This window comes from Poecile atricapillus, chromosome 3 (genome assembly GCF_030490865.1).
Source record: "Poecile atricapillus isolate bPoeAtr1 chromosome 3, bPoeAtr1.hap1, whole genome shotgun sequence".
NCBI lineage: Eukaryota > Metazoa > Chordata > Aves > Passeriformes > Paridae > Poecile > Poecile atricapillus.
Window position 1 is genome coordinate 3457366 of NC_081251.1, and position 12719 is coordinate 3470084.

The 12719-nt window shown below is 49.9% G+C and overlaps 1 protein-coding gene across 1 annotated transcript; it reads left to right on the plus strand.

The window, feature by feature from the left end:
* The first annotated feature begins 404 nt into the window (after nucleotides 1-404).
* On the plus strand, nucleotides 405-1012 carry LOC131577629 (small basic protein 1-like). Its single transcript, XM_058835650.1, has 2 exons — nucleotides 405-462; nucleotides 882-1012. Exons 1-2 carry the CDS (start codon nucleotides 405-407, stop codon nucleotides 1010-1012), a joined length of 189 nt encoding a protein of 62 aa, XP_058691633.1.
* Nucleotides 1013-12719: the final 11707 nt, after the last annotated feature.

A 12719-nucleotide genomic window follows, 5' to 3' on the forward strand; every position in this document is an offset into this window, starting at 1 on the left:
GATACCCCATTGTGTGTGTGCCTTGCAGACAGTGCCCAGAGCTTATCAGGAGCCATCCCAGAGGGAATTTCAGCTGTCCTGGGAGCAGCTGTGCTGTGGCAGCCCCGGCTGGCGCTGCCGGAGCGCGGCCGTGCCCAACAGCCGGATCTGGAGAGCGGGAACGGCCCCCACGTGCCCGTGGAGCTCGGGCCTGGCTGCCAGGTGCCTTTGTGAGGGGAACCAGCGGGTCAGGGTGACACTGCACGGCCTGGAGAGCAAACAACAGCTCCTGGGACATGGCTTTGACCAAGGTTCTCCTCTGGCTGTGCCGCTCATGGCCGGAGTCCCTCTATAAAACCTCCGCCCTCAGACACCTCGGACACGCTTTTGTCCCTGTGTGCCAAGATCCCCCCCGGCCTCCAGCCATGAGGGTGCTCTGCGTGGTCTTTGCTGTGCTCCTGCTGTTCTCCCTGGCCACCTCAGGTAAGACAGGAACGTGTGGAGGTGGAGAAATCGGGGTGACCTGTGTCCTCTCCAGCCTCTGTGCCTCAGGGTGAGGGAGGGGGTTCATCTCTGGGCAGTGGGGATCAGGTCCCTGGTGATTTACCCAGCCTGGCAGGCACAATGGGTTTGGGATGGGATGAATGCCACACTGCAAATCCCTTCTCTCACCCCCAGGGAGAGGGATCCAACATGAGTAGAGGGATGGTTTGTAAGTGCCCAGTTGTCCTCCAGCTCAGTGGGGACATGAAACGCATCCTGTCCTAGGTGTGTCTAACCCCAGAGGTACCCAGAGCATCAGTACCACCCTGGAACCAGCAAGGACACAACTCCTGGGGCTCTGCCCCTCTACATATCCATGATTTTCTCTGTAACCCCCCCTCTGTCTCTCCCCACGGCAGGGCACGGGCAGCCCAAGGGTTTTTGTGACGGGTACTGCTCCCACGCGTGCGGCGAAACCGAGGAGTGGTCCTTCAGCCCCTACTGCGAGGAGCTGCACTGCTGCATCCCCTCTCCCAAAAAGGGGAAATGAGCCTGCAGGAGCACAGCCCCGGAGCAAGAGCAGCACTCTCCAGGCTGTGCTCAGTGCTTTGAAGTAAAGATGGGCAGATAAGATGATTCCTGTGTGCTGTGAGGTTCATTCACCTCCCGGGAGGGGACAGCAGGGAGAGGGTGGCAGCCACAGAGTGGTCACGACACAGCCCTGGCAGCCCCAAAGCTCTGGCACCAAAATGCCACCCAGGAAAAGCGAGGGCTTTGAGATTTTCAAAGCAGAGTGGTGGCTGGGAGAGAGCTCATTGCTTGAGCCTCCCTTCTCCACCAGTTGAATCCCCGTTTGTTTGGAGGGCTCACAACAGCCCCATCAGTCCCGTTCAGCTTTTGCACCGGGGTTCTCAGTCCCATGGAGAGGTAGGAATGGAAGACAAACAGAACCACCCTCCCCTTGCACCCCAAAATCCCATTCCTGGGGTGCCCACAGAGCCACCAATGCAGCCACTGAGGCTTTGGGCCCCAGGCTTGTCCTGGACACCCTCACCAGGTGCCTTCTCAGCAGAGTCTGTGACCAGATTGTTCCATGGGGATCATCGAGAAGAACAGACGAGGATTTCTCCAGTGTCCCTTTCCCCACCCCACCCACTGTGGGATAACCCAGCCACTCCAGGTATTCTGCAGGGGGACATGGGCTGATCCAGTGTAGGCTGGCTCAGAACACCCCACAAACACCCCAGCAGTGCTGGGGGCTGGGATGTTCGTGCCCTAAAGGGCCACAGGGCAGAAATCAGCCCTGTTCCTCTGAAACCCTGCAGGAAATAAAGGAACTCTCCAGCCCTGGGGCCTTGCAAACACAGAAAAAGGCTTTGTATGGGGATTTGTAGGACTGGAAGGTTCTGCAAGAGAAGAGAGGGGGTACAGACCTCTCCCTCCTGTGGGATGACTCCTAATTTCTGCAGGAGGACGGGCTGTGTCTCCTCTCCTCAGCAGCATCCTTTGTGATCAGCAGAGGTTTTGGCACATGGAGCTGAAGGCAAAAGTAATTTCTTCCTCAGAATAATTTATATATTTGTCCAAAACTCCCATCTTCCAAGACACACGGTGCTGGTGCATCTGAACATGCAACATGAGGTGCTCCAAGGGGTTTGTGACCACCCTGGTCTGAATGAGTGTCCCTGGAAATTTTGGGGCAGATAGGTAGAAAAAAAAGGAATAACAAGAAAAAAAAAAAAAAAAAAGGGGGGGGGGGCTGGGGAAAGATTATGCCCCTTTATTTTACCTTTAGGACAAAATTTTCATCCTTAGGAAAAACATGAAATCTGATTATGTATTTTACAAGGGGTTTGGTGTAATTGTGAGTTCAGCTACTTCAGAACTTACAGTTCCTAATAGCTCCTCAAAAGGGTTAAAATATATTTCCATATGTGTGCATCTTTGAATTTTTTTTTTATTTTTTCTTTTTATTTATTTGTTTTATTTATTTATTATTACTTTTGGTGTATCCCATGGAGGAAAGACCAGTTTTTCTGCCTTTCTCAAACTTTGCATCATCTGAAAATTTTAAAAGTACAGTTTCTATATGAATGTCCCTGGAAATTTTGGGGCAGACAGGTAGAAAAAAAAGAATAACAGAAAAAAAAAAAAAAAAAAAAAAAAAAAGGAGGCCAAGATTATGCTCCTTAATTTTACTTTTTTTTACTTTTTTTTTTTTTTTTTTTTTTGTCCCTTTTAGGACAAAATTTTCATCCTTAGGATAAATGTGAGATGTGGTAACCTGAAACTCTTAATCAGTTTAAAGACTGGCCAGGGATACAGGAACCCTGATAGGGAATCCTGTAGGATTCCTTAGACAAGAGGACTGAGTCTCTTCACAGGCTGGGTGGGATGCTGGGTGTGAGGGGTTTAAGAACCAGTTGACAGAGGCTGAGGGCTGGCAGCAGGTAAAAATCACATTTGATACAGGATGGCCCATCAAGAGCCACAGACTTTGCCAAGGTTCAATTCACCATAGCCCAGACAAGAGGACATGAAAGACAGAAAATTCACCTAAACTAGTCCTGAGCTGGTGACACTTCACAGACACACAAGGCTGAAAGTTTGATTAAAGGATAAAAATTCCAGAAGGAAACATAGAACAAAAATTAAAAACTCCTTTGCTGTTTCATTTATTTTTTCTTTTTCCCTGAGAATTGTGAGAAGAAAAGAAAAGTCACGTGGAAGTGAATGAACTCCAAAATAGTGTTTGGAGTAGCCTGGGATAGTGGAATTTGTCCCTGCCCATGGCAGGGGGTGGGATGAGACAGCCTAAAAATGTCACTTACAACCCAAACTATTCTGTGATTCCATGATATTATAAATTCCAACTATGCCAAGAAGCAGATTCATATCCTGGAAAGAACCTTTCATAGGAGAAATCTATTTGTTATACCGATAAATTACTGGATTACAAAGGTTTCTCATATTTAGAGGGAGAAAAGAATCAGTCACTGGCCTTGGTTCAAAGTTGTCCCCTGGGAGAGCCCCTGCAACTCAGAACACACAGAATTTACACTCCACAGCTTTCCAGGGGCAGCAGGGGATGGAAAGGCCACTGCTTCTACACTCAATTTCAATAAGGAAGTGATATAAAAATGGGGGAATTATTAAAAAGGGAGACAAAGGGTGCAGCTAAAAGAGTTAAATGCTTGCAAATAGATTCTTTGCAAGCACCTGGGGAGATGTTTAAGGCTGCTAAGGAGGAGACTCAGGGAAAATCTATGGCAGGTATTAAAAAAAAAAAGGCCCTGAGAAAGAGCAGGAAGGAAAAGGTCACAGGAGAACAGTGGGATGAGGGAGGTTGTTAGAGAGGAAAAGCTGAAATTGTGTCCAGACATGGAAAATAGAAAAGATAATAAACTGGGCCTGACAAAGTATAAAACACAATAAGGCAGCTCAGCAGAGAATTGCAGGAAGAGCTTGAAAAATGTGAGGAAAACCTCTTCAAATCAGTCTTTTATTTCTCTTTTTCCAAACACATTGGAAACCTGAAGCCTGACAAACAGCATGGTCCGGGAAATAAAGTTAATTAAAGCTAAGGCCACTCCACAGGAGCTGAATGAAATATTTGCATTGGTTCTCACCTGGGAAGAAAGAAGGGAGGCCTTGATGCTGAGCCCTCCTTTGTGGAGACTCATCAAAGGGCTTGTCTCAAATGTAAAAGCAGTGGAAGAGAAGAAAAAGCAGCAACAAATCACTGGCACCTGGATCTTTTCCCTCTGAAAAAATATGTCTGAAGGGAATTCAAGGATGAAACAGCCACTTCTGACTTCAGTGTGTGATCTCTGCAGCCTGGAGAAGGGAAGGATCCAGGGAAACCTCAGAGTTCCTTCCAGGGCCTAAAGGGGCTCCAGGAGAGCTGGAGAGAGACTGGGGACAAGGGATGGAGGGACAGGACACAGGGAATGGCTTCCCACTGCCAGAGGGCAGGGATGGATGGGATATTGGGAAGGAATTGTTCCCTGTGAGGGTGGGGAGGCCCTGGCACAGGGTGCCCAGAGAAGCTGTGGCTGTCCCTGGATCCCTAGAAATGTCCAAGGCCAGGCTGGATGGGGCTTGGATCAACCTGGGACAGTGGAAGGTGTCCCTGCCCATGGCAGGGGGTGGAATTGGATGATCCTTAAGGTCCCTTCCACCCCAACCATTCCATGATTCCGTGATCTGCTGCTCAAGGAAGTTTTGCTGTGCAGAGGTGGGAGATGGTAACTTGATAAGGAAAAAAAATCTTAAAGTGTTCCATGGGATTGCAAGCCAGGATTGCACCAGTTTTAAACATAACAACAAGGGGGAAAAACAGGAAATCAGGAAAATCCTGTCCCTAAACCAAAGGACAGGGCCCAGCATTTTGGGGCTGAGATGCAGGAGAGGGGGTTAGGAGGAGAATTGAGGGGGGAATCGCTGGTGGAGCTACAGAAGGAAATTTGATCATGAAAAATCTGGAAAAAGGATGGGAGGGAATGGAAAGATGCATTGTTGGGGGTAATAAAGGTGACAGCTGAGGAAGGACCTGGTTTGGGTTTGGGTTTGGGTTTGGATTTGGGTTTGGGTTTGGGTTTGGGTTTGGGTTTGGGTTTGGGTTTGGGTTTGGGTTTGGGTTTGGGTTTGGGTTTGGGGTGTGACTCCTCCCCTGGCTGCTGAAATCCAGGAGGATGCTGTGAGGAAAACTCCAGGCCATTCTCTATGTCGAGTGAATGGCTCCATGTGGGTTATCTGATTGTGGATACTGGGGATGCAGGAGCAAGAGAGAGCAGGGAGCAGCAGCAGCAGCACACTGAGTTGTTTGCTCAACCCTAGGAATTCCAGCCAGACATTTCGGGACTCTTCACTTGCTCTCCTTTTTTATTTTTTTAAATTTTCCCATGTGTGTGCCGTACCCATGACAGTGAATATCCCTGTGAGAGGAGAGGGAAGAGCTGGAGGCACCTTTTGACCCCTCAGGGAGTGAAATCTGGGATCTGCTGAGCCTTCAGCCTCCGTCTCACCGAGGAAGGATCAGCTGGAAAAAGCCCTGCTGAAAGGGACACATATTACTTTTTTTTTTTCTGTTTACACAAACTACACTCATCATAAAGGTCCCAATGTTTAAAAAGAGGCAGAGCAGGCTCTGCCCCGCTCCCTGGCTGTGGCTGTGTGTGGGTGGCAGTGACAGGGAAGCAGATGGGCGCATTAACAGGAATCACAGGGCCAGACGTTCCCATTCCTCTCTCTCCCGGGGCAGATGCACTGACTGTCACTACAAGGAAAGACACATCTTTAAAATGTATAGCACCAGGCAATATGGGAACTCCAGATTTGTGGGGAAAGTAGGTTTTTTGGTGGTTTTTTTTGCTGCTCTGTGTGGCTTGTTCATTTAAAAATGTTTCTGTTGAAGTCCTATTTCACTGAAAATAAAATACAGAGGAAAACAGGGGGGGGAAGGGATCTTACAACCAAGATTCAATTAATTGTCAGAAAATCCTGGAACAGTTTGGGTTGGGAAGGACCTAAAAGTTCATCCCCTTCCACCCCCTGCCATGTGCAAGGACACTTTCCACTATCCCAGGTTGCTCCAAGCCCCATCCAATCTGGCCTTGGACACTTCCAGGGATCCAGAGGCAGCCCCAGCTTCTCTGGGCACCAGGGCCTTCAGCTTCTAGAAGCAAGACTCAGCAAAACACCCCTTCTTCTGGAGCTGCAATTTTTGGGGCTGTTTTAATTGATATTCATCACATCTCAGGCACCAGGTGGGATTTTTGGTGGTGTTCTGTGCAGGGCCAGCAGTTGGACTGGATGATACTTATGGGTCCCTTCCAGCTCAGGATAGCCTGTGACTTTATGAACATTTGCTAATTTACTTTCTTTATGTCATATAGGAAAGACAAAGAAGGTTTGGTTTTGGTTTTTTTTTCTGAAATACCTGTCCTTTCCAGATGTAAACATCATGAAAGTGAGAGGAGTGAGGGAATGACTGCTTTAAAGTGGTGTCATTTTAGCTGAAACCCCAGAGCAGTTCAGGGTCACTTCATTATTCTGCTGCTGCGCTTCTTCCATTGCTCTGCACAACTCCCTGACAGGAGGGGACAGCCAGGGGGGTCGGGCTCTGCTCCCAGGGAACAGGGACAGGAGGAGAGGGAACAGCCTCAGGCTGGGCCAGGAGAGGTTTAGACTGGATATTGGGACAATTTCTTCACCAAAAGTTGTCCAGCCCAGGCACAGCTGCCCACAGCAGTGCTGGAATTCCCATCCCTGCAGGGATTTAAAAGCCATGTGCATGTGGCACTTGGGGACATGGGGCAGTGGTGGCTGTGGCAGTGCTGGGGGATGGTTGGACTCAGGGATCTCAGAGGGCTTTTCCAACCTGAACAATTCTGTGATTCTACTGATGTCTGTGAACATGAGGGTATTTCTGCTTTCCCACTGGAAAAATATGGTTTATTTTCCAGATTTATTTGGACCCTCTTGAACCCCAAGTCTTAAGGCTTTTTTTATTTTATTTTATGTTTTCCAACTTTCCTTTCCTTTCCTTTCCTTTCCTTTCCTTTCCTTTCCTTTCCTTTCCTTTCCTTTCCTTTCCTTTCCTTTCCTTTCCTTTCCTTTCCTTTCCTTTCCTTTCCTTTCCTTTCCTTTCCTTTCCTTTCCTTTCCTTTCCTTTCCTTTCCTTTCCTTTCCTTTCCTTTCCTTTCCTTTCCTTTCCTTTCCTTTCCTTTCCTTTCCTTTCCTTTCCTTTCCTTTCCTTTCCTTTCCTTTCCTTTCCTTTCCTTTCCTTTCCTTTCCTTTCCTTTCTTTTTCAGTGGTCAAAGAAAATGTATTAGAAGGGAAATTTCTGATTTCTCTGCTGAAATTTCTGCAGTGACTTCAGGGTACCAGGACACAAAAATCTTTCAAATACCTGGGCTCAAACACACCAAATCCAGTCCTGGATCAGCGGCATAGAGAACATCCTAAAAGGGTTTGTTAACAGTGCCCTAATTCTACAATTCTAAAATTCCTCCAGAGTTGGTGAGAATGGATTTTGGCAACACTGGAACCACTGGGAAGACAGAGCTGCTGCTGCTGCCACAGATGTGGTGCATTCCCTGTTTTAAATTCCTTTTTTAGGAATCACCGAGAGGGAAACCCAAACCTGGTTTTCAGCCCCTTTCCTCATCTGCTGTAGAGTTCTGTGTTTCTCTTCATCTTTCCCAGTATCCAGCCCCCATTCAAGACCAGCCTGGAAATGGTATTGGCTTTACTCCATGTGTTTGCTGGAGGACAAGAAGATGGGATCTGCCCCGTGGCCAGAGAGGGTTAATCCCATTTTCAGGAGGCTCCTGAGCACCTTCTGGTCATCCCTGGGTGGTCTCTCTGTGCTCCCTTGAAGGTTCCTCTATTTACATTTTTCCCTTTCACCAATCCCTGCTTTATTCCATCATGTTTCCTTACAATTCTTGGGTTTCTCCAGCCTGTGGCCCTTTTATCCCCTTCTAAATGAAGAAGATGATGAAGAGAGTTTGAGAGCTTCCCCCATCCTTCCCTCTCATTCCCCAGCCATGGGCAGAGCCCTTCTGCCAGGATCCCAAATGAACACTGATGTTTTGAGCCCCAGGACTGAACCAGGCCCCCTCCCACCCGTGGGGTTTGCTGTGAGGCTCCGTGGGGAAAGGGACAGCCAGGAGGGTGTTGTTCCAACCACATCTTTGTCACCCAGCCTTGCCTGAATTCCCTGTGGGAATCAGAGGGGAAAACTCCATCTCTTGAACACTTCCACTGTGAAATTTGTGGAAAAGGACAATGAGACATGATGCCAGCAGGTAATTGTGGCTGGGCTTGGGAAACCTGTCCTAACGCTTTAAATGGGATAATGAGCACACAACAAATGACATCTCCTTTTTTTCCTTTGTTTTATTTTTTGAGAGGAGGGGATGACAATGGGGTCAGACAGCTGGGAATCTGCTCCCAAGGCCACCGTGGTGCCTCCTCTTCCCCAGGTGCTCCCGTTTCAGCTCCTATTTCCCCTTCCAGGTGGTTGGGATGCAGCACGAGTACTTGCAGTCGGCAGAGGTGTATTTCAAATCCATCACGCGACACTTTGGGGAGCAGTACCCCACAGGAGCACAGGTCTTCCTGAACTTCCCATAGCCTGGAAGAGGGGAGGGAGAGTGGTTGTTCCTCATTCCTGTTCCTCATTTCCCCATTTCCCCATTTCCCCATTTCTGTTCCCCATTTCCCCATCTCTGTTCTCCATTTCCCCATCTCTGTTCCCCATTTCCACACCCTCCCATCCCCTCCCAGTCACAGTGGGCAGCAGGATCAGACCCTGTCCATCCCCCCAGATGTCCAACATTCTTGTCCAAGCCCAACCCCAAATCTTGAAGGGACCTTGAAGGGCCCTGAGCAGCTCCTTGTGACCCTGGTGCACTTTGGGAAAGATGGGAGAGCATCTCAAAACACCCCAAAACCAAAACTCATAAGCATGTTCCTCAGAGTGAGGCTTCATCAAGTGCCAGGCACCAGGGTGAGAAGCTGCTGGCCTGAAATAGCTGGGAATGATGTCCAAAGTGAAGGAATATTGGAATGGGAATCTTTCTGAACCCCAAATCTCCCTTTCAATCGTTGAAGAGGGAGGTGGGAACCAGAACAGAATGGATGTCTGAACACTGCACATTAGAAATGTGAGGGAGGTAAAAATGAAGGTATTTCCAGAATAGTCTGGTACAAAAGGTGGCCTCAAGCAGAGGAAAGTTCCAGAAGGCTGGTGTCTCTGAAAAGGACATCCAGCACTCACTTGGTGCTTCATGATTAAAATAATTACACCAGGGCCCAGCTCACCCTAACTTAGGTGTTGAAAACATCCAAAACACCCTGAATGTGCCTCTTACAGTACTTTAAAGTGATTTTATTTTGTAAAGACTCATCTGTATAAAAATAGATCCCCATATAAGAAAACCTGGGATAAGCAAATCCAAAAGGATTGATCCCAAAGGATCAGGGACATTTACATGGGCATCAAAGTCACAGCCCTCAAGCCAGCAGGGCCCACCTTTTCTCCAGCTGCCTCCTCATCCCGCCTTTCCCCTTATCCAGCTCACATTCCCACACAATTCCCCCTTACCTGGGGCAGCCAGGGAGACCAGGAGGAAGACAGCAAAGACAAGGCAGAGGAACCTCATGGCTGGAGCAGAGCCGGGGTCTCAGCAAGGCTGGAGCAGGAGGGTCGCAGGGAGCCGGAGCTGGGCGCTGTGAGTGGCACGGCCGGGCATCCTCGGATTTATAGGGCAGAGAGGAGGGTCTGGGGGAGGTCCTGATGCTCAGGGCAGCTCTCATGGGTCACTGCATGGCACAGCCACCGACCCCTCCACCCTGCTGGCAAAACCCTGCTCTCCCCAGACCTGGTGTCAGCCCCCGATTCAAAGGAAAACCGTGGAGTGTGACAGGAGCGGAGGGCGAGCAGATGGAACAGATGTCTTGGGGCAGAGGGACCTTGCAGGGAACAAGATCAGTATCACAGGCCTTTCCCAACCTTTGGCAGGGATGCAGCAGGGCTGGGATGTGGCCAGGATGCACTGACAGCTCTGCCTCTGCTGTCTAGAGCTGTCTCCACACGGGCTGGACGCGCTGAGAGGAGCCGGCGTCCTTCTGTCCCCCTCTTGGGAACCATGACTGCAAACCCCTCTGGGAAATTCAGCAAACACCACATTCCCCACAGCTTGACCTGTTGTGCCCTCTCACCCCTCCGAAGGGCAGGAGCCAAGGAGCTGAGAGCCTTTTGCCAGGAGGAGCTGACCACTTGCAGACACTTTGATCAGCCCCTCTTCCTCACAAACCCTCCAGACAGCTCCGGGGGCTCGAGTGTGTCCAGTTCCTGGGGTGGACACGGCCTGATCCCGGCTGTCAGGGGTGCTCTGATGCCAACAGAAGGTTGTTCAGAGCAGGGAAATGGGAACTGACTGCAGGGAGTCTGGAGGTAGAAGGATCTCAGCACTGAGTGGCAGCTTCAGCAGATGGCAAACGAGACTGGCTCAGTGATGGCAAACTGATTTTCACCTTCCAGGAATGAGACATTCCCAAGGAGCACTCAGAAAAAAAAAACCAAAACCCAGTGCCCAGAAGCACAAAAGCTGAGTGCTTGGGTTTGCTGGAATGGGTGCTGATAGAAATTGGGGTGGTCTTGTGATAGTTTTGAGGGTGCCTCATGCTGCAGACTGTGCTGGTGTCCCAGTCTCTGCACATGCAGAGCAAGAAATGAGGTACAAAAGACATCTGGGAGGATGGTGAGAGCTGGGGACTTATCCCCAGGCACTAAGACTGTAATTAGACTGGGAACTTCCACTGTAGAAGGAGAGGAGTATGTGGGAATGTGTGACTGCACTGTAAAAACGTGCCCTAAAAAAGAGAGAACTCTGGTTTTCCCTTTCCATAACCAGGGAAGCAGATGACACACGGGAGTTTGAGGCACTGAGCAAAGGAATTGTTCCTTCCTGCTGCCCACAGTGCTGCAACTCACTGTGCCACTGACAGCATGAAAGGAAACAGCCTCAAGTTGCACCAGGGGAGGTTTAGATTGGATATCAAGAAAGATTTGTTCACTAAAATGGTGGTGAGGGCAGTGGTGGAGTCCCCATCTCTGCAGGGATTTAAAAGTTGTGTGCATGTGGCACTTGGGGACATGGGGCAGTGGTGGCTTTGGCACTGCTGGGGGAATGGTTGGACTTGGTGACCTCAGAGGGCTTTCCCAACCTAAATTATTCCATGGCTGCCATAGATATTGTGGAACAGGGAGTTATAAATGTCTTCAGAAGGCAGCTGGGGCAGCCAATCTGACTCTGAAGATCGCTCTGCTCTGAGCAGCTGGGCAGGCTGGACCAGGTGATCTCCAGAACTCCCTCCCACCCTGTGTTATTCTGTGATTCTATGAAACCCATAACATCCACTGAGGGGCACTCAGCACTAGAATATTCATCCCTATCCAACTCAACAACCCCAGAATTGCTGGAATTGGGTGGGTTTCCAGTCTAATGCTGCTCTGTGTGGCTGTGCTCTCAACACAGCATCAGCTGTTTGTCACTGTCACACTGAGGACACCTGGCTGGATGGGGACCTGCTACAAGGACAGCAACAGAACTGGGAAGGGGCTGGAGCACCAGGAGAGGCTGAGGGAGCTGGGAAAGGGGCTCAGCCTGGAGAAAAGGAGGCTCAGGGGGGCCCTTCTGGCTCTGCACAACTCCCTGACAGGAGGGGACAGCCAGGGGTCAGCTCTGCTCCCAGGGAACAGGGACAGGACAAGGGGAAATGGCCTCAAGTTGCTCCAGGTGAGGTTTAGGTTGGACATTGGGAACAATTCATTCATGGGAAGGGTTGTCCAGCCCTGGCACAGCTGCCCAGGGCAGTGGAGGAGTCCCCATCCCTGCAGGGATTTCAAAGCCATGTGGTTGTGGCACTTGGGGACACGGCTCAGAGGTGGCCTTGGCAGTGCTGGGGGATGGTTGGATTCAGTGGTCTTATAGGTCTTTTCCAAATCTAGATGATTCTAAGATCCTGTGAGTCTGTGATTCCATGGCCTGGCTGACCCTTCTGTGAGTGACTTACAAACAAATCAACTGTCCTGGCACAAGGAGCTGCCTCTCCCCATTGGTAAGATTTTAACACAACCTTGGCCATGGTTTTTTATTTTTCCCAAGGCCACACTTGCAAACACATTTCCCACTGCCCTTCCTGTGCCTCCATGATTTCCAGTGGGACTGGAGCTGGTCACCCTGCTTGGGGTGGAAGAGAGTTTAATATTATGGATGCCAGCAGGGTGTGACGGGGCATGGAACTGTCCAGCTGCCAGCGTGGAAATGCTGTGGGTTATCAAAAATGAATGGAACCACAGTGTCCAAGGAATGCCACAAAGGTGCTCCAAGGGCTGGAGCCCCTCTGCTCTGGAGCCAGGATGGGAGAGCTGGGGGTGCTCACCTGGAGAAGAGAAGGATCCAGGGAGAGCTCAGAGCCCCTTCCAGGGCCTAAAGGGGCTCCAGGAGAGCTGGAGAGGGACTGGGGACAAGGGATGGAGGGACATGACAAGGGCTAATGGCTTAAACTGAAGGATTATGGGTTTAGATTGGATAATTAGGAAGAAATTTATGGCTATGAGGGTGGTGAGGCCCTGGCAGAGGTTTTGCAGAGAAGCTGCGGCTGCCCCTGGATCCCTGGAAGTGTTCAAGACCAGGTTGGACAGGGCTTGGAGCAACCTGGGATGGTGGGAGGTGTCCCTG